The 25,692-nt window shown below is 35.6% G+C and overlaps 1 protein-coding gene across 1 annotated transcript; it reads right to left on the bottom strand.

Moving 5' to 3' along the window:
• Positions 1 to 154: 154 nt before the first annotated feature.
• On the bottom strand, positions 155 to 18,215 carry LOC149794405 (uncharacterized). Its single transcript, XM_089968590.1, has 10 exons — positions 18,099 to 18,215; positions 17,440 to 17,778; positions 13,652 to 13,699; positions 12,962 to 13,173; positions 9,291 to 9,380; positions 8,011 to 8,347; positions 7,213 to 7,386; positions 5,711 to 5,833; positions 1,934 to 2,051; positions 155 to 508 (listed from the first exon to the last, which is right to left on the bottom strand). The coding sequence occupies exons 2-10, from the start codon at positions 17,762 to 17,764 to the stop codon at positions 220 to 222; spliced, it is 1,716 nt and encodes a 571-aa protein (XP_089824716.1). The 5' UTR covers positions 17,765 to 17,778; positions 18,099 to 18,215; the 3' UTR covers positions 155 to 219.
• Positions 18,216 to 25,692: the final 7,477 nt, after the last annotated feature.

The following is a 25,692-nucleotide window of genomic DNA, read 5'->3' as shown; positions in this document are numbered from 1 at the left end:
TAAGTTTTCAATAATTTTAACATTCATGTATCTTCAGAACATAATATTTATATTTTCCAGTTTTGGAATTAGTACATTTTAAAATCACTAATAATTTAAAGGAACTTAAGTTCATTTTGGAAATTATCCTCAAAACAAAACTTTGATTCAAGCAAGGAGGAGCATTATATTACACCAGTTAGAGCAATATATTTCCCTTAACATGTAGTTTGCTCTTTTCTATCCAATTATAATCGGTACTATGGGCCCCTGATGATGATAGTAGCAATAAAATATTTGACTTCCAGTTGAACTTCCTGGGTATTTAGGTGGGTTCTCAAAAATCATCCCCGGATGAACCGTTCCAATATCGGCAGTTGATGGTGGTGTCTTGTCGTCGTCATCAAAAAACAGGTTCTCCTCTGTTACTGCCATGTCTCTCACACTTTGACAACCGCGCTTGTATTGGAAAAGATAAAATGGCCCATCGATTGGAAGAACAATTGGATCCAAGACATTTCCGTCGGACCTGAAATGTTTAATTTGAAGCATAAACTGAAGATTTGGTACATGCTTAGAGCAAGAAATATTATGTCATCGCCCTAGTTCTTTCTTTGCATACTGAACAAATTTGTCTAATTACGCATTTATTGTCCGGAAAGAAATACAACATAAATTAATTACCTCACTGGAATATGTAACTTTACGTGTTTGTGGATTTTAAAATCTGATATTTGTTAACTATTGTATGTATGTGTTTTCTTTTGTTCTCGTGGAAGCAGGGCAGGAATAAGGAGATTTCCATTCTACGAATAATTAATCAAGTCTACATTTTGTAAATATTATCGGGATTATTGAGGCCTTCTACAGTAGTCGGAAACTAGTATTATCACACGTGTTATCATGATCCCACGTGCGATGAAAGTCTCACGGATCCTTTATCAAATGTAAGTTGTTCCCGTTATTAAACCCATTCACAACACGCTAAACCTACACAAATCTGAACTATATTTAAAATATCTGGAACGTCTGCCACCAGGATTGCCACTGAGGTCAGAAGATGGACATTCGCGTCTCAAAAAATTATGTCGATATCGCAATCACAACGTTGAAAAAGCCATTGCAGATTTGAAAATGTAATCAAGGAACATACTGTGTATCTTGAATGGAAGGAAACATGACAAGTGTTCTCATCCTTTGGCACTAGCAGCATAGGAAATATATACAGGCTCAGTAAAAAAATTCACAATTTCCCTATGGGGTAAAAAATCTGTCAAGGCAATCAATATTAACATTGGTTCCTTCACCATCTAATGTATTGTAGAACCAGAAACCGTGTCTCATAAGGAGTAGCATGAAGCAAGCAAACCATTTGCACTTGTTATTAGCACCATAAGCAGAATTGGGCACAATGAACCTTTTATTAACGGTGGGGAAATATATTATATTGTGAGCCCTCGGATAAAATGGAAACATTTTAAAATTAGCGGCCACTAAAACAAATGGTAAATGTGTTTGAAAGGCAAACATCGCGAGATAACTGTTCTGCTTTGCTAGAAACTCTGCTACTAAACAGTAATGGTTTTTTTTTCTAACTTAGATTTACGCTTTATATTTACCGCCTTAGACAATTCTATATTCGATTAATAAAAGATAATTAAAAGACCTTTATACGCAAGCCTTCTTCCAGTCATACCTTGGACGGCAATGTTTCAAAAGATAAGTGATAGATACATATCGATGACACAGTGGGAAACAATAAAGCAAACATTGCCAGAGGGTTACATGAAAACAACGTTGTGTCGTTTTAGGGGTTTGATACGAAAACTGAGTTTCGATAAGACGAAATGGAGTATGCATCATAAACGAAAACACGGTTAAGATATGAGATAACATTGACTGGTATTTGAACAGTTTCTATTCCAAAGTATAAAAATAACATCGCTTTTTCTACCTGCAACAGTAGCGCATTTCAGTGTTAGCATCGTAAACTCCATCAGGAAGGTATCCTCCTAGCCTGTTCTGATTCCCCGTGTCTTCGTCGTCCTGTCGAACGAAACCCTCCTGGAAGCCTTAAATTAAAATTAGTCGAGTTTGTGACAGTTACAGTGGAAGTTTATTTATATAAGTACTACGGTTTTGCTTCTGCAAAATCAAGGATAAAGATGCGTGTTCTACATTGAAAATGTAGGCAGAAAAAAATCACTTACAGAAACAAATGAATAAAGGAATCGTAACTTCCGTCAAACGTGATTTTAAATTAAGCAAGTCATTTTACGACATACCAAAAAAGCATTGCTAAAAAAGGTCCGAACCAGTTTTTATGTACAAATTTAATGTCGCATGCACCTGCCTAATATAAAAATTCATTAAAAAGATAATACGTGAGTGATGTCAAAATGGTCCATATTTTTGGATAGGTATTATGTAGCGCAACATAATTTCAAACACTTGACCTGACAAGTCTACTGAAGTTCTTACAATATAATGTTTGTGCACCCCAATCCCTATTTTAGACATGCATTTTTCACATCCGAAGGCCATTTTTGACAGCATGTGGTGCTCACAGCGCAAATGCAAAGCCTTTCCCTGGATGAAAATTTTGAAAAACGTTGTCTACTAAATGGGCTGATGCAATTCAGAATAGTTGTCATCCAAGCCGTTTTTGAGATATTCTACTTGCCTTGATCCCACGTGTCTACTGCTATGGGAGGCTAGCTCTTCTTCCTAGCCGACTATTGGTATTTCACTATCAACATACTGTAGAGTAACTATGGAAGGTGTACATCCCTGGCATCAATTTCAAGAACAACAAACGCCCGAAACACCTAGTTCACAAATGTATCCATATCTTTAATTATTACACAATAATAGCTCAAAAACTCACACCATACACTTAAGTTAAGATATTTGCCAGAGGCTAATTTACGAAACTTGACCCTGCCACCTAAGCAAGTCATGTTAAGATATACCAAAAAAAGCGTTGATTAAAAACGTCCGATCTGCGGCTTTGAACCTCCGTTACGTTCAGGATAATAACATTTGCAATTCAGGCAAGAAAGTTTTATGTAGATTTATATAATGCACGTTACATATAAATTTTGGTTTGCTTTTCTGAATTTCATATCTTTCAAAATATGTCTGAAAAATAGTTTGAAAATATCTGGATGAAAAATAGATAAAAATCATCCTATCCAGGGTAAAGTCCTCATTGCTTTCGGCGTAAATTCCATGAAATCCAATTTACAGTGCCATTGAATCAGGTTACATATATCTATATTTTTTGAAACTTTTTGTACATGACTGTACTTATGATGGTTTTTCACTTTCAGAACGTAAAATGCATATAATCTATAAATACGTGTTTACGATCCTTAATAATACTACTTATAATAAGCCTCTTTACACATGTGGGGTTATTTCCCATTGGTTATATCGATATTGTGAATTTAAATTGTTTCCATTGGATGGATGGGTCGGGTTGTTTTATTACTTGGAGTATTGTGAAATGACTCGTTGTGAGTAGGAGGAAATTAAATGTTAGGCCTATTTGCGTGTATTGAGCATTGAGCAATTAATTCATTCCTATTTTGGTTTCTTATATCATATGTTCCTGTGTTAATATCAGTCTCCATATATTGAGTTTATATATGATTTAAGAGTAGACATCTGTTTGGATTTAGTCACTTGAATTACAAAGGGCTCATTTGACAAAAATGTTAATCGGAGTTGCCATTGGGATACATCAAAACTGTTGGCAGACCATTATATTCGAAGATCTGAAATCCGTCCGGAACATTACAGTCTTCTGGATTTGTTATAACGTTTTGTGACTATTTTGGATTCAATTCATAACACTGCAAGTTTTTTTTAAATTTTCATTTATAACTTTCAGCATTAAATTATATTTTTACGTTTTACACAGCTTTGTATTGCTTTTTTCTGTTACTAGTTTATTACCATAGAGTCGTCACGATCAGATGTAAATTGCCATTGAATCCCATGAAAAATTCAACTTAATCTTATGCAATATTCCATTGAATCCTAGATAAAATTCGATTAAAAAATATGCAAGTCCTATTCTTATGTAAAATATGGCCGATGAAATACGTTCTGTGTCCATTGAATCATACGTAAAATTCCATTTCAAGCCAAACCTAGGGGCCTCCTGACAAGAAGTAGGGCCAGAGTTTGAAGTTGAAGAGACTTATTCCCTACCAACTATGAAGACACGGGAAGGTAGGTAAAAAAATTCAATATCATACTCTCACAAACTGGATCCAACTGCAAACTGTACAGACTCAGATCTGCCATCATATAATGCGCAAGCAGATCTGGTTCTATGCATTTTTTTATAGGGTAATCGGTAAAATAAACAACTTAGACCCATATCTGCCTGCTCATTTTGTGATGGCAGATCAGAATGTATGTTATTTGCAGCTGGACTTGACTTGTAATTTCTTGTATTTGAAACTTGGGAATTATAACTTACACACGGGACTAGCTCCATATATTTTTTTATAAACATCAAACAATCATCACAAAAGTTACACTTGATAAATAGAGAATCTTACACGAGTGCTCATTTCATATGATATTTAAGAAACAAGTTGAATACGTTATCTGATCATAATCCATTAATTCCTATGTAAATTTCCATTGAATCCTTTGTGAAATTCCATTAAGAGGATCATTTTAAAGCGATGTCATTAGCGAGAGAACGCTGTTCGGTGACCACCCAATACTTTTATTTGTTTCACTTTTACATACGTACAGTCTTTAATTCTCTTTCCGGTATGGACGATGTCGATTTGTGTTTTACCATAAGGCAGTATGCTTCGCTTGTGTTTATCAATTATACAAAAACTTCAACGAAGAGTAAACTATTTTCTAAAGAGCTACATTGAATAATGATCTTTTCTACCACCATTTGTACAAATAAAATTTCGTGTGATTTCAGGACTAATTTATGTTTATCTGTCATTTAATGGTCAAATCAAACTGCTTTACATTCATTTATTTATAGATGTCTATTTCTTAAACAAAAACATTTTAATATTGATTAGGGTATTTTAAAGTGTAGAACTTATACTTTAGTTCAGCAACTTCAAACTTAAAATTAGACTTGATTATATGCTTGCCCCGTGAAGAAGTCCCGAAGGAGTGTGCATCTGTTATGGAAAAGGCATGTTCAAAATATCATCATAGGGCGAGATTGAGCCTATATGAAGCCTATATGAAGCTTATATGAAGTCTTTAAAATATTTCAAAATTTTACTATGTAGTTTTGGCATATTGTTGCTGTCCTATCTACTCGGAGTCACAGAACTACTACTTGTAAAGAAACTGAACTGCAGTTTCTCACTGCGTGTTTACTTTTATTAATAGGCAGTATTTTTTTTTATTTAAGAATGCAGAAATACGAAAGCGGAAACATCTGATGGTTTAAAATTAATGATATTCACCCGTATCTATTTTTTCTTTCCTTTTGGTTTCTCATTCATCTTTGGTAGTGCATCAGATACATATGATTGTTCATGAAATCAGGGTCATGTAATTTTAAGGCTGACTTATTTATGATCCATAATATAATTCACTCATTATAATTTAATCTTGTCAGAAGTATGAGCGCTGTTCATTGCTGAAAACAAAACAATAACGAAATAGTTTTGTACAGTACAGAGTTAATTTCATATAGAAACTGACTGACATTGGATATACGAATAATTACCTTTTGGACAGATTTTGTATTTGAAAATGCAGTAATCGCCCTTTGGCCATTCGAGCTGGAAAATTCCGTCGTCGTCCGTTTTCATGCAGAATGAGAGGTTGTAGTGGCCCGCGTTTACATCGACTGCAAGAAGAACTGTGAAAGTTTGACAATGGAATGAACTGACTATGCGATGCAATGGACAGTCTGACAATGGAATGGACTATGCGATGGTTGCAATGGAAAGTCTGACAATGGAATGGATATGCGATGATTGCAATGGAAAGTCTGACAATAGAATGGACTATGCGATGGCTGCTATAAAATAAGCTTGCAAATCAGATCAGCTTCAGTGGTATTTGATTTTGTTTATTAATAAATGATTCCTTTTCTAGAAAAATATGATCATTCAATAACAAAACATATGACATTGTGTACCAATTAATAATATTTTGCTGACAAAATAAAAGTGATTGACACAAAATGACAGCAGCGATAGACCACAAGTTCTTTCAACTTAGAATCGACCTTATCCGTGAACCATTTGCAAAGCAAATAATAAATTGTTATATGGGAGTGCTGGTGGTTGTAGAATGCATGCATACATTGTATACATTAGAAACGTGATATGTCACTTGCTATAGAGTGATGTTTATGGCATCTCTTAATTAGTTCAGTCCTTTGGAATCGTTTCTGAACTAATTTTTAACAGGTTACCATTTTCATAAAAGGTTATGCTAGTATTTATAGTGAATTATGAATCTGAAAATACTTGTACAGAAGAAGTAAGTAGTTACGCTTCACACTGACAAGCATTATACAATTAATGCGGTTGAGGGAACGTGCATAGCACCTCCCCCACCCCGAGTGCCGCTGAAAATATAAACAAACAAAATCTAAACATACTTTTACATACACAAAGATTACTCATCATGGTTCATTTTTACAGATGGATTTCCACACCATCTCCATGAAAAGTAGTGTGTTGCTTTTTAAATTGAAATGTAGATGCCAGTGGATATTTCGGCTCTGTCGACACATTTCTTCTGGTATATTATTCGTGACCCCGATGTCAAACAATGTCCATATGTATTTTAATTTTTTTTATGTGCACTACAGGCATTATCTAGAATGAATAGCCAGTAACAGCTCACGAATTTTTGTTTTAAACCGTGTCACTATTGCAGATGTTATAGGCTTCGTGGGCTCTATTTATATTTTAAAAAATCGTGTCATGTCTCCCGAAAGTTTTATTTCGGTTAGATAGTTAAAACGTTTTCCTTCGTAATATATATATATATATATATATATATATATATATATATATATATATATATATATATATATATATATATATATATATATATATATATATATATATAAAGAGAGAGAGAGAGGGGGGGGGGGCAGAAAGCTGTGTGTCATTTTGCAGACTTTTATCCAGAAAAATACAAGATGAAAGCTTTAAAGACACGACTTTTAGGATGATTTTTTTGCACTTTGGAAATTGTAATAAAATTTGCCTTCCATATGTTGATCAATGCCACTGGACCAAGAGTTGGAGGGATCTTGTGTTTCTGTATCCTCGTATCGCCATCCAGTCTTCCAAGAAGTAATTCCGTGTGGGCAGCCTGTCTTTGCTCTAGGAATACCATAAGTACCATTTGGCCACGTGACTGGCATGGATAGCTGTATCGCTGAGGTAAGAAGATAATTAAATAATCTTAACATAGTCCATGTTTTTGATATCTGAAATACAAGAAAGATGAGCACTTGCTACGACGGATTTAGCTAAAAATGACTATGACGCAAAGTGTCAACATACAGAATTTTGGCAGAAGTGCAAAGAGTCGATCTTGTTACAGTGCACGATGTGACTTACTCTGTATTCTTAACAATGTAAATATTAATATTGAAGTAAGTCAGTCTTATGGAATCTAAGCAAACCCATACAAACTGCCAACAATCAGAGCAAGAAAAGTGCAGATGAGGAGACAAAATACCTAATAAGTTCTCATTAATCATACGTACGTAAGATGCTCTCGATCATAAGTTTAGAATAACTGGAGACAACGGTTATCTGCAGAAGACAAATATGGAAATAACGTACATGCAGAGTATTATTCCAAGGATAATCTCTAGCCAGGATGTGTGCAAGGTTGTCAATTAATTTGGAATAATCATTGTTTGACGAGGTTAATGGGTATGAAATAAAAAGTAAATATCTTATCCACGTACGTTTGATTCACAATAGGTCCAATTAATTGTAATTAATTGTCATCATATTCTCAAAAGTACAAGCAAAGAGAAACTGGAGGTACCTGTTGGCGTCTCTGCATTTTTATAGGATGCATATTCATTGAGTGCTCGGATGATATTGGTACGCAATGCATTCATTTTCTGGGAGATGTTATAAGAGCACTGTCCCAGTGAGAAGCTTTCAAAGTTTTTCCAGTACTCATTACTGAAAACCCCGTCTATTGTTGTCAGCTTCATTCCAATGGCTTCGGGAGCAGACGCTGTTCCGAACTTGAGACTATCTTCAAAATACCCGATAACGGAATTAAATTCATGGCGATACTTGAATGACTCCAAATTAATCTGATAAGATGAAAATGCACCCTTGTACGGACCACCAATTGTTACATCATCTGGAGCCTTGAAGGACAAGAGAGTTTATCAAATAAGATACCATTCTGTTTAATTTAATCTGCATGAAACGAAATCAAAAAGATAGTTAACAAAGGTAAAAATTGAAACATTTTACATTCTTACGGCAATTTGGAGATCCAATGTAAAGGAATGTGAATGAAACAACCCGCTAGTCTTACCCATGCTTTGGAAGTGAGGAATAACGAAAACGACCTTACTTTTTAATGTTGCATAATTGCATATTGGTTTATGTGATGAAGTTCAGATTTTGGAAATGAATCTCTGTAAACCGTACATATCTTTCCTCTATCGTTTTTCTTTTGTTCTGGGCTCTAGTCCTCGGCTCTCGTTCCGTTTTGATTAATCTGATAAACAAATATAACACTTAAAGCAAACAATATTGTGTGATTGTTCTCTCCACACTGCCAAAGAATAATTCTTCTCTCCACATTGTCAAATAATGATTCTCTTTTCCACACTGTCAAATAATAATGTGATTATGTAGACGAGCGAAACCTTAACCGAAAGGCTTTTATACAAACAAGTTAAATATTGTCAGTTGAAATTTAATAACACGAGATATGATCTTTATTGAAAGTGATATGAGTTCAAAGAATAACTCCTTTGAAAGTATAAAAACGAAGACTGGAATCTGATGAAATATTGAAGAGACGGTTTTGGACCTGATGCTTTGCTGCAGATTTATAGCATTAGCAAAATGCTCGTGCCCAGTAGTTTCCCTTTCCAGTTTATTCGAAAGTATAAACATAACATCTAATATATAGTGGTAGCTTTCATAGTTCTTATTTAAGAAATTATATTTGCATCGTTTTCTATTGTTCTCTTTAACACTTTTTCTATTGATGAAACAAACATGCGCTGAGAATGCAACATCAAATCAATTTGGGTTGCCTGACAATTGTATTCTGTTGTGTATAATATTACTTACATGGTTGAGAACGTAGCTAATAAAATCCTTCAATAGCAAGCCATTCCTGCGAACTTCCTTCCAGCCAAGTTCAATTTCAGTTACTATATGCTGCATCGAAGTATTAGAGAGTTATATATATATATATATATATATATATATATATATATATATATATATATATATATATATATATATATATATATATATCCAGGTATAATATTATCATACACAGACTGCTAAGCCATATCTGATTCATTTTATACAAAATCTAAAAATAATGTAAGATAAAGGGTAATGACTCTAAAAGAAACAAGATCGATAAGTTGAAATTAGTTTCATCCAATGCCTATCAATGCAACATTTTGTACAAGATGGCCGCTATCGCCTAACAGGCTTGAAGCAGCTGTTCTGTTTTTTGTGCCGTTTTTCATGATATATGTGCTTGTTGCCTGTCTTCGTCTCCATTATTATGTTCATCGTGCATTAGCTGTTCAGTTCGTATGTGTTTCTTCATCTCCTTGTTTTGGAAACGAAAACAATTTAACTTTTTCTCAGCTGTCTTTCTCCACTGCTACAAATTCCTATGTTGTTGAACAAACCGCCATCACGTGATACTCGCCAGTCAACCAGTTTATGCTATGATGGACCCTCATTAATTACTTTAAATGACCACTCCTTGGCTCTCCACACTACATTGTGCTCAAGACTAAACGAACTGTGACTACATTCATCATTACTTAAATGTAAACAGAAGCGAGAAAAGAAACGTTGTTTCAAAGCTGGCCGGCGTAGGACAGAACGAAGAATTTCAGTTACCTCCCTCCTCCGGCTCAACAATTTAAAAATTCGACCGTTAATTTAGGTAACCTAATTCAAATCCCTATTAAATTGTCAACCTTTGTGTCAACTATCTAAGAGATACCTCTGCGTATTGCATTATTCAATGCCCAATCAGCAGGACCACACGAAAAACGCTCAGAAATAGTTAATTCTATCAACAATCTGAACATCGACGTCTTTTTCCTGACAGAAACATGGCTCAAAACCTCAGGCGATGAGACCAAGTGCGCGGATCTAACACCCAACGGTTACTCCATCAAGTCGTTCCCCAGCCCCTCTCGCGGAGGTGGAATTGCTATCATCACAAAGAACTCCATGATCAAACGTCTTAATCACAACACAACTTTCATTTTCTACCACACATCGTTTGAACTAGTCCAAACCACACTTACACTGGAACAAAGGTCAGTCCATCTTTTCTGCCTATACCACCCTCCTCCTAGTAGAAAAAAACAAGCTGACCGAATCTCTCTTTTTGGAGAAGTTTCCGAATCTCCTGGAGTATGGAAATTCCATAGGTTGCAACCTGATTATTCTTGGAGATTTCAACTTTCACATTGTCCCGGAAACCCAACACATAAAAACTCCTAGATTTCATTAATGGTTTCAACCTCAAACAGTCAGTTAACCAACCCACCCACATTTTAGACTGGATTCTTCATAGACCTGATGATCATATTCTACGTTCCTCCCTGGTATCATACGAACTTGCATCAGATCACCTCTGCATTATCTGCCATCTTGACATATCAGTCCCTAACCCTTCACCTTTATTTGCTACTAAGAGAAACCTCCGTATGATAAATAGAGCCAAACAAATGCATGACATCCAAGCCAACCTAACAACTTGCCTACCTTGAATAACAACAGAACAACTCGTTAACTGATTGCGTTTATTACTCGACAAACATGCCCCATCCACCAACTGCAGAGCATCAGAAGAAAAGTGTTCTCCATGGTATAGCAGTGTTAGGGACCAGACTCACTATTCATAAGCAAATTTATGAAGCCGCTAAGAAGAACGTCACAAGTATAGTCCATGCAGCGAAATCAGCCCACTACAGTACTAAGATCAAAGAAAATTTCAGCTGCAAAGAGCTTTTCGAGATTACTAACAAGCTAATGTCAAGGAACAAATGTACACCACTTCTAACTACCTTTTCTCTAGTCGACCTTCCGGACCTGTTTGCAAATTTCTTCCATGGCAAAGTACAAACGTTAGAGATAAGCTTGACATCACAATTTCAATTGACTCGACGTCACCAAACAGATGGGATACATAACTGAAGCAGCTACCATTAGTAGCATTTGAACCTGTCTCTATGGATTTCGTGCGTACAATCGTGATGAAGAGTGCACCAAAGTCATGTGAACTTGATCCAATTCCAACATCACTGCTGCTTGAGTGCTTAGATCCAATATTGAGTGCTTATAACCAATATTGGCTTCACTAACTGATGTTATTAATACCTCTCTCTCATCCGGGGAATTCCCATCATTTTTAAAACTGCCATTGTAAAGCCTCTGCTGAAGAAACCAACACTCGACCATGACGATTTAAAGAACTACACATTCATATAAAAAATCTTAGAAAAACTTGTTCTATCCCAGCTTGTATCTCATCTGAATTCAAACATTCTTTTCTATCAATGTACAGTCTGCATATCGCCCTTGCCACAGTACTGAAACTACTCTTCTAAAAGTAGTTAATTACATTATCTCTGCTTTGGATAGCGGAACGATTACAGTCCTCACCCTCCTTGATTTGTCTGCAGCATTTGACACAATAAACCATGATATATTACTTCACCATCTCCAGCATGTATTTGGCATTCATGATACAGCCTTATTGTGGTTCAAGTCCTACTTGGTCGACAGGATACAAATTGTATCTGCAAATGGAATACACTCCAGCCCAGTTAATCTATTAAGGGTCTGTTCTTGGAATTGTTCTCTTCATTCTATACACTCAGCCGCTCTCAAGTGTCATAGATCATCATCCAGTGTCTCACCAATTGCACGCTGTTGTACGTCCAACATACCTATCCGACCTCATCCATGTGTACAAACCACAAGATACTTACGCTCCTCTTCTGACAATCGTGTACTCATTATTCCCAGTACGAAAACAGTCATATGGACAACATTCTTTTGCTTACCAGGGCCAAGCAACGTGGAATGAATTGCCCACTGAACTTGGATACAAAGACACAGTGATCCCATTCAAGAGTGCTCTTAAAACTCACTTATTTCGACTGCAAGAACAAACTTAATGACCTATTAATGTTCCTAACCTTAAAGATTTTCAGCATGTTTTTTATGTTTTTTAATTTCATGGTGTTTGTTGTTTGTAATAATAGCATTATATATGTTTCTTATGTTATTTTATAGGTATTGTCTAATGTTGTAAAGCGCAAAGATTAGTCCTCATTATTATTATTATTATTATTATTATTATCATATTTGTATTTCCCCGATATGGCTGAGGCTTTTATCACAGTGGGGTAAAATGACTACCCCACATTAATCATCACGTAGTTCGTCAAGGTAGAAGCGCCCAGAGACTGAGAGTGTAGCTTACTATTCTGAGCCCATATAATAATAGGATTAAACATTTGGTTATATTAAGTGGAAAGGAAATCAAGACATTTAATGCAAGCAAGCAGCTGCTTGATATTTGTTTTAGAAATTACTACTTCTGCAAACGAGAAAATTTGAACTATATATATATATATATATATATATATATATATATATATATATATATATATATATATATATATATATATATATATATATATATATATATATATATATATATATATAATTTTTTATTTGAAGAGATATACCGTTCCCCATGTGTCCAAGAATGACATGTATTTTGTGACATCATACACAAGTGGCAGTGTACACACCGCAGCGGCAAAGTGGTCCGTAACACAGAATCCGCGGCTTGATGCAAGGTCCAGTTGGTATACTGCTTTACCTATCATGCATCTCGTTTCTTGATCCTGATATACATAATGGTGAAGGTCTGTTTGTCGTTTGATCGTCTGGTAACCTTGCGAATGTTAGATAAATTAGTAAAGGTTTACTAATTTTGTGAGAAACCAACATTTTGCGTTTTGCGTTGATAAAATTGATACATTAGACTTTCTTTGTTAATGACAATTTCATATACTGTTTACATCACGACTTGTATTACAAGCGGTAATTCACACATCACTATTATTTTAGTTTCGAAACTCTCTGTAACTTGGATACTCTTAGTAAATCTTACTAAATAAACATAAAATATTACTAAATTTGGCTGAAAATAATCTAACTTCTTTGTCGTCTTTTAAATGTTGAAACTACCCCCTCCCCAGTCTCTTTACCAACAATATCGTATTTGTTTCCAGTCGAAGTAAACTACCAACTTTTAATCAGTTGTTTTTAAATTACTTTTAAAGACCACGGTCATTTAAAATTAATCGTTCCCATGCGATTTCGTTGCAGGTAATCAACAAGGATGCTATATATGTATAGGAATAACGTACCATTGCTCAGGGTAAAAGCCCCTTCTGTCAGATTCTTGACATTCGTACCTGCCATAAAAATACAAAACAATTATGGATACTTTCAATAAGCGTATTTCGATCATGATTATATTAGCTGTTCAATACTTGAAACTGATGCATTTGAATCTTATTATTCTAAAAATAGAAAAACCTGTCATCTCTGATCTTTGTTGTGTACATTTAAATAGTTACTCAATTTTGGAATCTTAAAATCTTGTTTTGCTTGGCTTATTTTGGTACAATTAAAAAATTTGCGCAAATGTTACCAAATTTTATCAAGAGAATAATAATGCATGGCTTTTCCTGCTTCGAAAATAATATTGGTGTGACGAATATAATTCTTGTATGAAAGAAGGAAAAATGACAGGTATCTAAATTAATGGGATGAAGGTTCCAGGCACCTTATGGAAGACTTGCACAGACTAAGGAATCATTTTTTTACAACTTTTAGACAAGAAATCAAATTTTGCTAATAACTTAACTTTAATGTTCATAATACTGTTTAGTTACAATCGGACTTTAGTTTCGGGAGATGCATTTTAGTGTATCGTATTTGTGTGACTGGTCCCAAAAACTAAACAAAACTGGAAAGAAATTGTGCATTTAGACATCAATGGAAATTAGGAGATTTTTTTGATGTCAACAACTATGGTTTCAACATATCCAAAGCAGTATATAATTTACCTTCACTAAGCTTAACAAGTGTTTATATTAGTTTGTACGCTGCAGCTGTACACTCTTCCGGAGGAATGTTCAAACACTCGGTATATTAGTAGGGTACCAGCTTGGGTGGATCCCCTTCCCGATCTACGAATTTGATGTTTTTGTGGACCTACATGTATACTCAGATACCTAAAATTACCGCAGCTGTTAAAATAATAGATGCATATCGATTGACTCATACATAATGTATTATGAACTTATACCCTATGTCATAGAAATACTGCCAAAGCAATATATACAATACTGAAAAATAATGAACTGAGATTGAGAAAGCAAGTAAAAAGTGAATGCAGTTGATGTAGGAATATGTGGTAAAACAGAAAACGGAATATCCTTAAACGTATACATTAGAAGATATTGATATAAAGCACATTTTGTTTTGTTTTTTGTCGAAGTTTCAACACGTATATTTCGTTCCACCATGCAAAAAAACACATATGAGCTTTTTAATTGAATATCAAGGAGTACGTTGAATGATGGTTGGTAAACGTTAACCATTAATCGAACATGTTCATGGATTTGGATAAACGAGGGAAGATAACACCACTTTTGGAATAATAGAGAAGTGATGGTAAGTCCTAGACTAGGTTTTGACATGGTTGTAGTTTGTTGACTTTCTGAACAAGATTCTTCTGATTCCTCTCATGAGTACTTTAACTAAAGCACACAACCAGAAATGCTTGGAAAAATCTTATTATAAGTCTTGGTGACGGATGGTAGAATGAAATCAAGAGAGTTAAGAAGACGTGTGATGCTTAATGGTTGTGTCTTTATCTCTTTAAGTGATGGAAATGATTATCACAGTGCCTAGTGTGCACATCACAGTCACATGACACAGAGGAGAACCTTGAAACCATTGAGTCCTCAATAACAGTTATAACGAATGAACAACTTCCATGCAGACTTTTACAGTAAGTATTTCCTGAAACCTATCATAGCAATACATAGAAAACTATGTTTGGAAAAGAAAATGGTAGAGGAGTCAAATATTTGAAACAAAGGTTACTTCAAACACATATCTGCAATTACCAAGGCAGAATTTTAATACATTTACAAAGAAATCATTAGCTCAAATATATCAAGTATCGGAGAAGATATTCCCAATTACATTGAATACTAAAATTCCAAAACATGTGGCTGTAAACTGAATTAATCTGAATTAAAGAATTGAATAACACAACATGACGGCTACAATAACATAAAGTAAAACTATGGTCGTTTCGTGCAAAAGATGATAAAACTGTGTAGATATAAAGATGTTTTTTGCGTTGTTTTTTTTTTTTTTTGTTGTTGTTTGGTAGTTCATGTGCCTTTTATATTCCTGTATTATTTCATTAATCGTTTTATAATATCTCTCATCTTTCTTGCTGATGTCCTTCGCCGGCTAGAATGTTTTATTGCCTTTTATAAAAGCTATTGACCAAAGTTCAATTTGTTCTTTACTTCTCCTCCATTTCATCCTCAGGGCTGTCAATATCGGGAAATTACTTTTTGAAAGTTTCACGCAACATATCATGCCATGGCTTGTAACGTGTTGTTCCGTTGGCAATTAATATGTAAGTTTCCAGCTGAGTATCAGCAGAGTATTGGTATGTGTAGATATGTGATCTGTTGATGTCTTTCTGGCCCTTTTCGTTGAAATGTGCTGCAAGTTGTTTTCGTTCACTTATTCAATGATCTGCGCCATTCAGATCAGTTAAGTCTTGCCAACTCCTTATTTTATCTCTTTAAGTTATTGCAGTTTTTCTCTGTGAATCTGTTCAAATAGGAGAACACTAAACCAATAAATGCAAGCGCCAGTATCAGTACATGATCGTCTATGAAAGAAATCAGCTGCCCCAAACAAAAAACTTATTACATTGCCGATTAGACGGGATAATGTTAATTATTTCTTAGCCAACTCTAGCAATACTTGCTTGGTTGTACGTCAACATACATATGGGAATATCTACTTATCAATATGTTTTGAAAACGTAGTACTTGGATAGAAATACACTTTAGTATGTCTCCTATTGGGCGACACATTCCTCGCATTATCGTTCCGTTTCTATTAGTAGTATGATATCAGGAAGAGTGTTTACATCACGAATTTATAGACTATATGGATATACATGCATTCTGTACATATCTCTGACCAGTACCAGCTCCTGAAATAATTTCTTAAAATATCATATTTACATTTTTTTTTAAATCGTGTACATTAGAATATAGTTAGTATGAATATATATTATTTCTATCCGGATCTTTGACCAGATAAAGGTCATGAACCTTTTCCTCAAAACGCCACAAATAAAGAGAAAGACAATCAAATGCAGGGATTTGTGATGTGAGCACTCTTTGTAATATGATACTATTAAATGCAATAATCTAATACAAGGATGTATGATCTAAACACCCTTATAATGACATGATCATTCCATACGTTTAATTCAAGTAGTTTTTGGAGAATATTCTCTCTCTCTCTCTCTCTCTCTCTCTCTCTCTCTCTCGGGCAATATGATTTTATTTATGTAGTCTCTTTTTTAATTATAGTGCATGGCATTCATCAGCTACTTATACAATGTTGTAATTTCGTAGTAAATTTATTGTTGATCTATAATTTTCAATATATACTAAACGAACTTAGATTCGATCTGTAAACACATGCGTAGAGCATGTCAACCATACACTATCAGTTTGCATGGCTGCTTTCTGCGACAGCAAGTAAACAGGTCACAAAATAATAAACAAAACTGCAGAGAACAATTTGTTGGTTTATCCTAGAACAGACAGCTGGTCGTATGATTTATTAATTATCAAGCAATCAAGTCGGATCTAGGTTTGAGAGAAGAAATACGGTAAGAGTATTGGTTCGCGTGTAGTTATTATATACATGTTCCTTATCTCTGTCGTGCAGAATTAGAAAATCATGGCAACTCTTACTAAGACATGAATTGCACTCTTTATGAAATTTGTTTAAATGAACAGTGTGGTGTTTGGGTAAAAATCCAAAACAGCTTCAATTTATTGTTTCTGAGCGAAATAAATGAAAAAAATTATAATACCTGTCAGTTCTATATGCTGAAATAACTTGTCCTGGTATGATTTTGGCCCATAAACCAACACCATAGAGTGAGCCTCATGACATGTAAGGTGAACTTGGTAAGATATTTCATCGGGAATATTATCCTTGGACAATGTTAAAATACTTCGACCTAGTAGTAATCCAGGGTCATCACCGCCACTCGACCAAAAGCTACCATCTGGATTTCCCATCATTAAGTTGTATCCATCCCCGATGAACCGAGCTGTGTCCGGTATTGTGCTAACAGCATCCGTAAAACGTGCTACGGTCAAGACAATAAGAACTAGGGAAAATGCCGGTGTCATATTTGTTAAATAAACTGAAACGAAAGTCAGGAAATAAATTCAACTTTGTATGTCATCATCTGCATTATGTCTTAACACCAACAGAAAAAGCAAAGTTTATACGCCTCTGGAATTAGTTTTGGGTTGCTTAGAAAAAATATACATTCTATAAATGCCATTATTGGATTTATTCTTTCCCTAGTTTGAAGTATCTACGTGCAAGAACATTTAAAATTCAATATTGCTTACTAAATTTTTCTATTCTTGTTTTAGCCATAGATAGACGGGGAGGAGATAGAATAATATTAATAATCGATATTTTCTATTATTATCAAATATTCCGAAATAAACCTACCAAACGAATTCACATATAGAAAACGCGGAGAAGATTTATCTAGATCTTCCCTGAGAAACGTACAAACGTCCTGATGATAGTGTGAAATGTCACGTGGCTCTGCATTGTGAACTTGACTTGTAATGATAACCTCTTAATACGACTTTATTCAGTGCATTTGATAGCACTCGAACCAGATTATACCCACAATTTCTACCAAAGTTTAGATCCAAATTATTGAATTCGAGTAATCATTCTACTTGATTCTAGACCGGAATGCAGTTTTCATTGGCACAATCCAGTAATGAAGAGTGGTCTGTAAAACTTAATTTGTAACAGTAAAAGCACCATATAAGACTGCTATCACGTAACATAACCTTAATAATACTGGCTGAAGTTTCATCTGTATCCCTTTAATCCTTGAAGAACAGCCTAAAGAATCAGACCCTGGGTACAAAGTACATGTATGGCTGATTCAGAGAAAACTTTTGCAAACCCGTACCCGACTGACATACGAAGACTTGCGATATAACGTAGCGTGCTTTTGTAATGGTAAAATGGAAACTATTTGCTTAGTTCTTGAAGAGCGCGCGTGCGAAATGTTATTCATACTTAACAAACTTTGCCATGTTTTAATATTAAACCTTTCAATGTAATATAAAAATATTCGTCCATGTCCACCGAGATGTCTATAGATATAATACTTCTTGAGAACGGCCAGTATATTGTGGGGTAAAATTAGGGTTTAAGGTATGGAGACTGAAACCGAGTGTAAACCAATGACTGTTAACTGCAGCAGCAGGGAGGGCGAATCCTACAAAATTTAGAAGGTTCCAAATGTCGAAATAAACCCTCCCAAAAAAAGGGTTTCAACCGGAAATAACGTCGACTACGTTTCTCAGGAACCCTTGGAGATAAACCTCCTTGGGAGGTCCTCCTGAGTTAGTCCAAATATGGTGTCTGGTTGAAAAACTCATTAATGGCGTTTCGATTAAAAAAAATGAACCAATTCGTTGTCGTCGCCCTCCCTGCTGCTATGAATTAAAATTTTTTATCAAGACCAACTCGATACCGTGTTCGAGGATCATGTAAATTTATTGTTATAAATCCGTGTGGGGTTATTTTAGCACGACTAAAGAATTTTTTTAATTTATTTATGTCCATATCGCCGCTACACCAGGTCTGATGAATATTTCGTAACGTGTGAGTATCAACTCCGTTAAAGACAGTAAGAATATTACAGTTATCTCTGATCACTTTAGGAATTTGTGTATACCGCTGGGTTACATAAATTACATCTGTGTTTTTGTGTCTACCTCTGGAAAATATTCTGGCAGGATTTGATTGTTTATCCAACATTACGTCATCGTAAACAACTAAATTGTTAATTGACCCATCAATATCATCAATACTTGGCGCTTCATTGATGTCAGTCATAAATTCAACAATATCGTCTCCGCTTAACGATTTTGCGCTTTCATTATAATCTTTTAACACTTCATAGTATCGTTGATCGTCTACAGATGGTGCTACCAAATACAATTTATCCCATTTCATCCACTTCATTATTAAATTAAGTAACAACTGCGTCTTACCACTCCCAGATGGACCAATGATAATCATTCGAATAGAATTTGGTAGCGCTGCGTGATGCTTAACTGGTTCTCGTCGTTTTGTAGCAGAAAAATCAGTGATCTCCATTAGATATAATATAAAATAACATGGATTTATATTGTGTGAAATGCAGGGCGCGTACATCAACAATTGATCTAACAACCATTACAACAAAAAATAATAGATCTGCAGTTACGGGCAAGTGTGAGCGATGCGGTAAAAAGAAATTTAAATTTATTTCCACTGGCAAGTCAGGTGAAAAACCAAAGCCAAAGTCAAAGCAAAGACCAAAACCAAAGTCAAAACCAAATCAAAACCAAAGCCAAAGTCAAGTAAAAAAAAAAGCAACACGGGGGTGACATCGCAGCAAAATTAACAAAAATACCCGGTACTCCGTGGGCTAAATACCCAGGAGAAAAACACCTCCCAGGATATAATTACTGCGGTCCTGGAACCAGACTTGATATCACACTTGATGACCAAGATCAACCAAAATCAGGTGAGTATCCGATAAACGCTATTGACAAAGCGTGACATGCGCATGATGTAGCTTATAAAAGTAAAGATCTGCAGCATAGACTTCTCGCAGATGTGAAATTAATTCACGCGTTAAATTCCATAATAAATCTCCCAAGGAAAAATTAGCTAGTTGGTTAATAAAATCCGCAATGAAAGGAAAATTAGCGTTAGGTGCTAGTAATTAATTATAATGGAGTCGATTTATTATTCCCCAAGAGGATACTGGAGGGGTAGCGCAGCAATTAGTAAACTCGATTCAGCAGCAAAAGTTAAGCGCGTTACTGCTAAAAAGTAGTTATCCAAACAGGCAATATGGCAAATTTACCAACCACCGCCTAAACAAATTCACTTTGCACATTTTGATGTTAGTGTTCCTAATGCAGTTCATCAGGCCGATATATTATTTCTGCCACATGATACTATTAAAATCCGAAGACGTCAAATAACATTTAAATACGCGTTAACTGTAGTTGATGTTGCAAGTAGATACAAAGATGCGGAACCGTTGTCAACAAAGACATCAAGTGAAGTAGCCAATGCTTTTGAACGAATTTATCAACGCGGTGGTCTACGATGGCCGCATCTCTTACAAGTTGATCCTGGCAAAGACTTTCAGGGTGTAGTATCATCGCTGATGAAACAACATAACGTCAGCATCAGACTAGGACATACTGAAATTGATCGTGATCAGGCAATTGTTGAGCGATTTAATCGAACACTTGCTGAGCGGTTATTTGGATATCAATACGCGAAGGAATTCATTCAAGACAAGAGATCACGCGAATGGGTCGCAAGATTACCAAATGTTATAGCTGCATTAAATAACGAGATTACTCGAACAACCAACATGAAACCTATTAACGCAATTACCAAAAAACATATACCACAACGACGTGATTTTTCAACACAGCCGATACTGGGTGATGTCACTGTGAGATATTTATATGAACCAGGTGAACTTGAAGGTGGTAAAAAAAGAGCGACTGATCCTATTTGGAGTATTACCACACACAAGATATCTAACATAACTAGATCTACTGGTAGACCCGCGATCTACAGACTGGATTCAACTGCTCCTCAACGTGAATTTACACGTGAACAATTACAAGTAATTCCCGAGGACACACAATTACCGCCTAGATCACTTAACTAGCACCTGTACGCCGATTAGATTCAAGACAGGTCAGCATCACATTCTCTCGTGTATGACCAAGACGATTATCTTTTCTATCTACGGTGAATTGTCTTGGATTATTACTCGAATACTGCCACAACATTATACAATTACAGCTTGTACAGTGATTATTCTGCTGTTGCTTTAGTGTCATGATAAATTCAACATCAAGGTCAAAATCGCGATTATTTTTTTTGTCACTCTTTTTGTAACCAGTTAATTTTTTTCTTATTATATCACTGTTGTTTTCATTATTAATTTCATCAGCCATTGACTCATCCAAAACAATCCTTCGCATTTGAGACATTCTTCTGACTCTGGACACAGCTAAGTAAACTAAGTTTGACCACTCGATACGATCATCAATAATCCAAACAACTGTATCAGAAATAGTCAGTCCTTGAGATGAATGAATCGTTATTGCGTATCCTAGTGTCCACGGGGATTTATCGGCGCGCAGTGCATCTTCAACAACATTGACATCAACTGCAACAACATCATTTAATACGCGATTTTGTTTCCCTGACTGTCCTGGTATATCAACGTCGATATTCTGTAGTCGCGGAGCAGCTGGTCTATAACACAACGGCACTGGCAAAGTTGGAAACTTTTCTCGTTGTAACTGAAATAACTGTTGTTGAAGTGTGTCTCTGACTCTTTCTACTTGCCACTATCAAATCGTTTGGTCTCCACGTTTGCAGAAAGTCGCTCATTGAAGTCTCTGAAATTATTTTACGCATTATTTCACATTGAATTTTATTCGGTTGTAGTCTCATTAATTTATTAAACTCGTTTAATTCTGCATCAAGCGCTCTATAATCATCAGTTATCTCCTCGTAATAATCAAAAAAATCTTTTAACCACAAATGTGGGGATGGTCCAACAAACGAAGGTGGCTGACCGTGATAGCCGCACATTATCACAGCTGTATTTTTTGTTAATAACCAATCGAGGAATATTTTTAATGTTTCTAACGGTACCGTACATATTTCGTCCCAAATTATAATCCTTGGAATATATTTCTATCCCATTCGATCAGGAGTCCATGTGTCGCCCTTGTATCTGAAAAAGCTGTGATAAGTGCATGAGTTAACCCCTCGTTGTTTCATCTCTCGCGCGAGTCTGTGTGTAGGTGTTAACACGGTCATATCTGAATTCCGAAATAATTCAATCACTCGAGTCGTCTTACCAGACCCTCCCGGCCCATTGAGATAAACTGTCTTGTGTCTGGACACTGGATCGTACACAGATGGTGCACTCGACATTTCTGATAATTCTGATTTATAATAACTATCTTTAATCTCAACGTCTGCGGACTCACAATAATCATATACCATTTCTTCTTTCATTCTCCACGAGCCCCATGATTTATCATCAGTTGTAAAACGAGTTACCGAATTCAGGTATTTCTTGTTGATGTAAAATGAGTCCGTTGCAACTCTAACTGAAGTGTCAGGGAATCTATTTATCATCCATAGCAAATTTATAGAAACATAAGCTAGCATTGAAGATCTTAAATGAGTATACTGAGGTGACTCGCCATCAGTATAACTTACAATTGTACCCAGTCGCGTTCCATCAGATAAAAAAGCTATTTCTCGACTTAAAAATATACCTCTCGCAGCTGCATCAGCGACCACAAATTTATATTCGGCGGGATCCATATTCAGTCTTGCATAATGTCGTTTATGATCATATGCACCGCCTTGAGTAAATTTACCAATTATTCTTCTACCAAGATCTTTCGCGTTTCTTTTCTCTTCGAGGTTGGCGATTAATGTATCGTAATTATCACTTCCGCAATCAACCAGTTCAGGTGTTGATAACCAAACTTCAGTCTGTGCCCGATATGATATAACTGCCTCACTAACCGTCAACGATACCAGTATTTTACATTCAAGCATATATCGTAACAACACTATTGGTGCCCAGCGCTTTTCACTAAAATGCCGACCAAACCAAACATAACAAATAACATGAAGACCAATAGCCATTTCGAATGACACTACACGAGCGAATCCTGTTAGGTCAAAATCGGGTAATGGTCCATTAATAGCCACCCGCGTCATCCAGTTTGTGGGGTGTCCAAATCTTTTAAAGTATCCAGAACACTCTCCCATCTCGAGAAAGCTTCCTGGATAACACGCAACCATATTAACTGATATCATTTCCTTGTAATTATACTTGGTATTCCACAATCCGCCGTGTCCTTATTCGCAACAACTTAATTGTATATCTTCAAGAAACTCACTTCTGGTTGGGTTCCAGGAATTTTTTTCTCTGGCAGCATGGGCTACAACTGATGGAACAGTGAAACAATTAGTTAGTAATCGGTCAGTATCTTTTGAATATCTCTGAGCAAGTTTTCTCATTGCTTCATGAAGAGATTCTTTACGGTATATTTCACCGTTAACGCGTACAAACTGATCATATATTTCATTATCTGAACTCGAAAATAACCACATTGACACAGGATCGTTTTCACCTATCTGTTTAATAAAATCAAACATGACTCTCTCACTCTCTCAGAGTTCCTTCCTTCGGAATTTTCCGAAGACGGGTAAAATCTCACAGTTCGATTTCGTGGAAATATTGTGACTGCACTGGTCCAAGCGTGAGCGTTATGATCAATAATATTTAATGGAGCTCCGTTCCGATTATATTTTGATTTGTATAATACTTCCCATGTTATCGTTGCTACGGTTATGGAGAATCTTAATGCTTTTTCTAACTCGGCAACATCGTTTATTATAGCTCCTGTATCCTTACCGATTCAGCCCATTTGTTTATTTTTTCACGTCGTAACGCCGTTAGAACGTTTCCGCGCATCGCATTTGTAAAATGTTCTGTTACTCGTTCAGCTACACAATTCAGTTTTGAAAATTTCATTGGGGCAAGATTATTAATGTTGGTTTATTTTTAATCGGATAAATTCCATATATGACCGCGGTCACAGGATACGCTCGAGCGTAATATGGTTTATCAATCCCAGTCAGAGTTCCTGGTTTGGAATCTTTACTTAACAGAACAGTTATTCCATTAGCAAGGACAGGGTCATGTTTGTCACGGATAATCCATCTGTCATCATCCGAGCGCATAATAAACTTTGCTCTGAAAAAATATTTTTGATTGAGGTAATCGATGATCGTTTTCGCTCGTGCATCACTCATTGTAGCGTCCTTGACATTATCGTCGTGTATAATTTTGAATGTAGACCACACGTGAGATGCTCCATCATTACGAAATTCTTCTTTGGCATCTCTGATAATATCAAACAGACCAGTCAGGGCTTGCCTTCGCGAATCAGGGGTTAGTCTGTCAAGATCAAATCTAGAAGCTTTCCGGGGCCTGATCGCAGATAATCTCTCAAACTCCTCCATATCATATTTAAGACAAACATTTAAATAAGAAATATATATATATATATATATAATGTCTGATCAGTGCAAGTGTCTTAAATTGGGACCTGTAACTTTTTGTAATAAATCCTGCAGGAAGGAATTCTGCGGAGAACATTTACAAAGCATTCGGAAGGGGGGTTCAGGACCAATACCGTGTCTGCAATGTGGTATTGGAGTCAGGGGTAAAACACAGTTATGCGCATGTTTGGGGGGGGGGGAGGAAAGATACCGTGAACTTAAAAGATATTATAACAAAAAAAAAATAATAATGATGCTCTAAAATGTGAGCGCGATTATATAACTAAGTTCTCAGACAAATATAAATTAGACAAATAACATTATTATATAAAATGAACCAGGAATTTGTCCGACACCCCATCATCAATAATTACGAAGCGTCACGTAATGGTGAAATTAGAAATTGCAGGTTGAAAAAAAAAGTTGGTTTTGTTACTAATACTGGCTATCTAATGTTTAGTGTTGGAAAGAAAAATTATCACTGTCATCGTTTCGTATTTGAGGTTTATCACGGAGAGATCGAAGACGGTTTTGTGATCGATCATATAGATAAAAATAAACTTAACAATTCTTTATCCAATCTGAGAATTGTCACGCAGAGCGAGAATTGTAAATTTGGAAACGCTGGACGTCACGATAAAAGCGCAAAGGTAATATTTTCCATAAATTTAGAGACAAACGAAGAAAAAATATTTCACTCGATGTATGCAGTTAGCAAGTATTTTGATATTTGCAGCGCTTCAGTACGGAGTGTAGCAGAAAATATAACCAAATCCGCCCTGTCTAAAAACTATAATCAAATGATTGTTTTTCATTATTGTTAGATTGTGTACTTCAATCCAAGGGGTTTTTTTTTAATATAAATTTAAGGGAGATAACTCTGTTAAGC

Source organism: Sinohyriopsis cumingii, chromosome 8, assembly GCF_028554795.1.
Source record: "Sinohyriopsis cumingii isolate HCF-2022 chromosome 8, ASM2855479v2, whole genome shotgun sequence".
Lineage (NCBI taxonomy): Eukaryota > Metazoa > Mollusca > Bivalvia > Unionida > Unionidae > Sinohyriopsis > Sinohyriopsis cumingii.
This window is presented reverse-complemented; position numbering and strand designations above follow the sequence as displayed.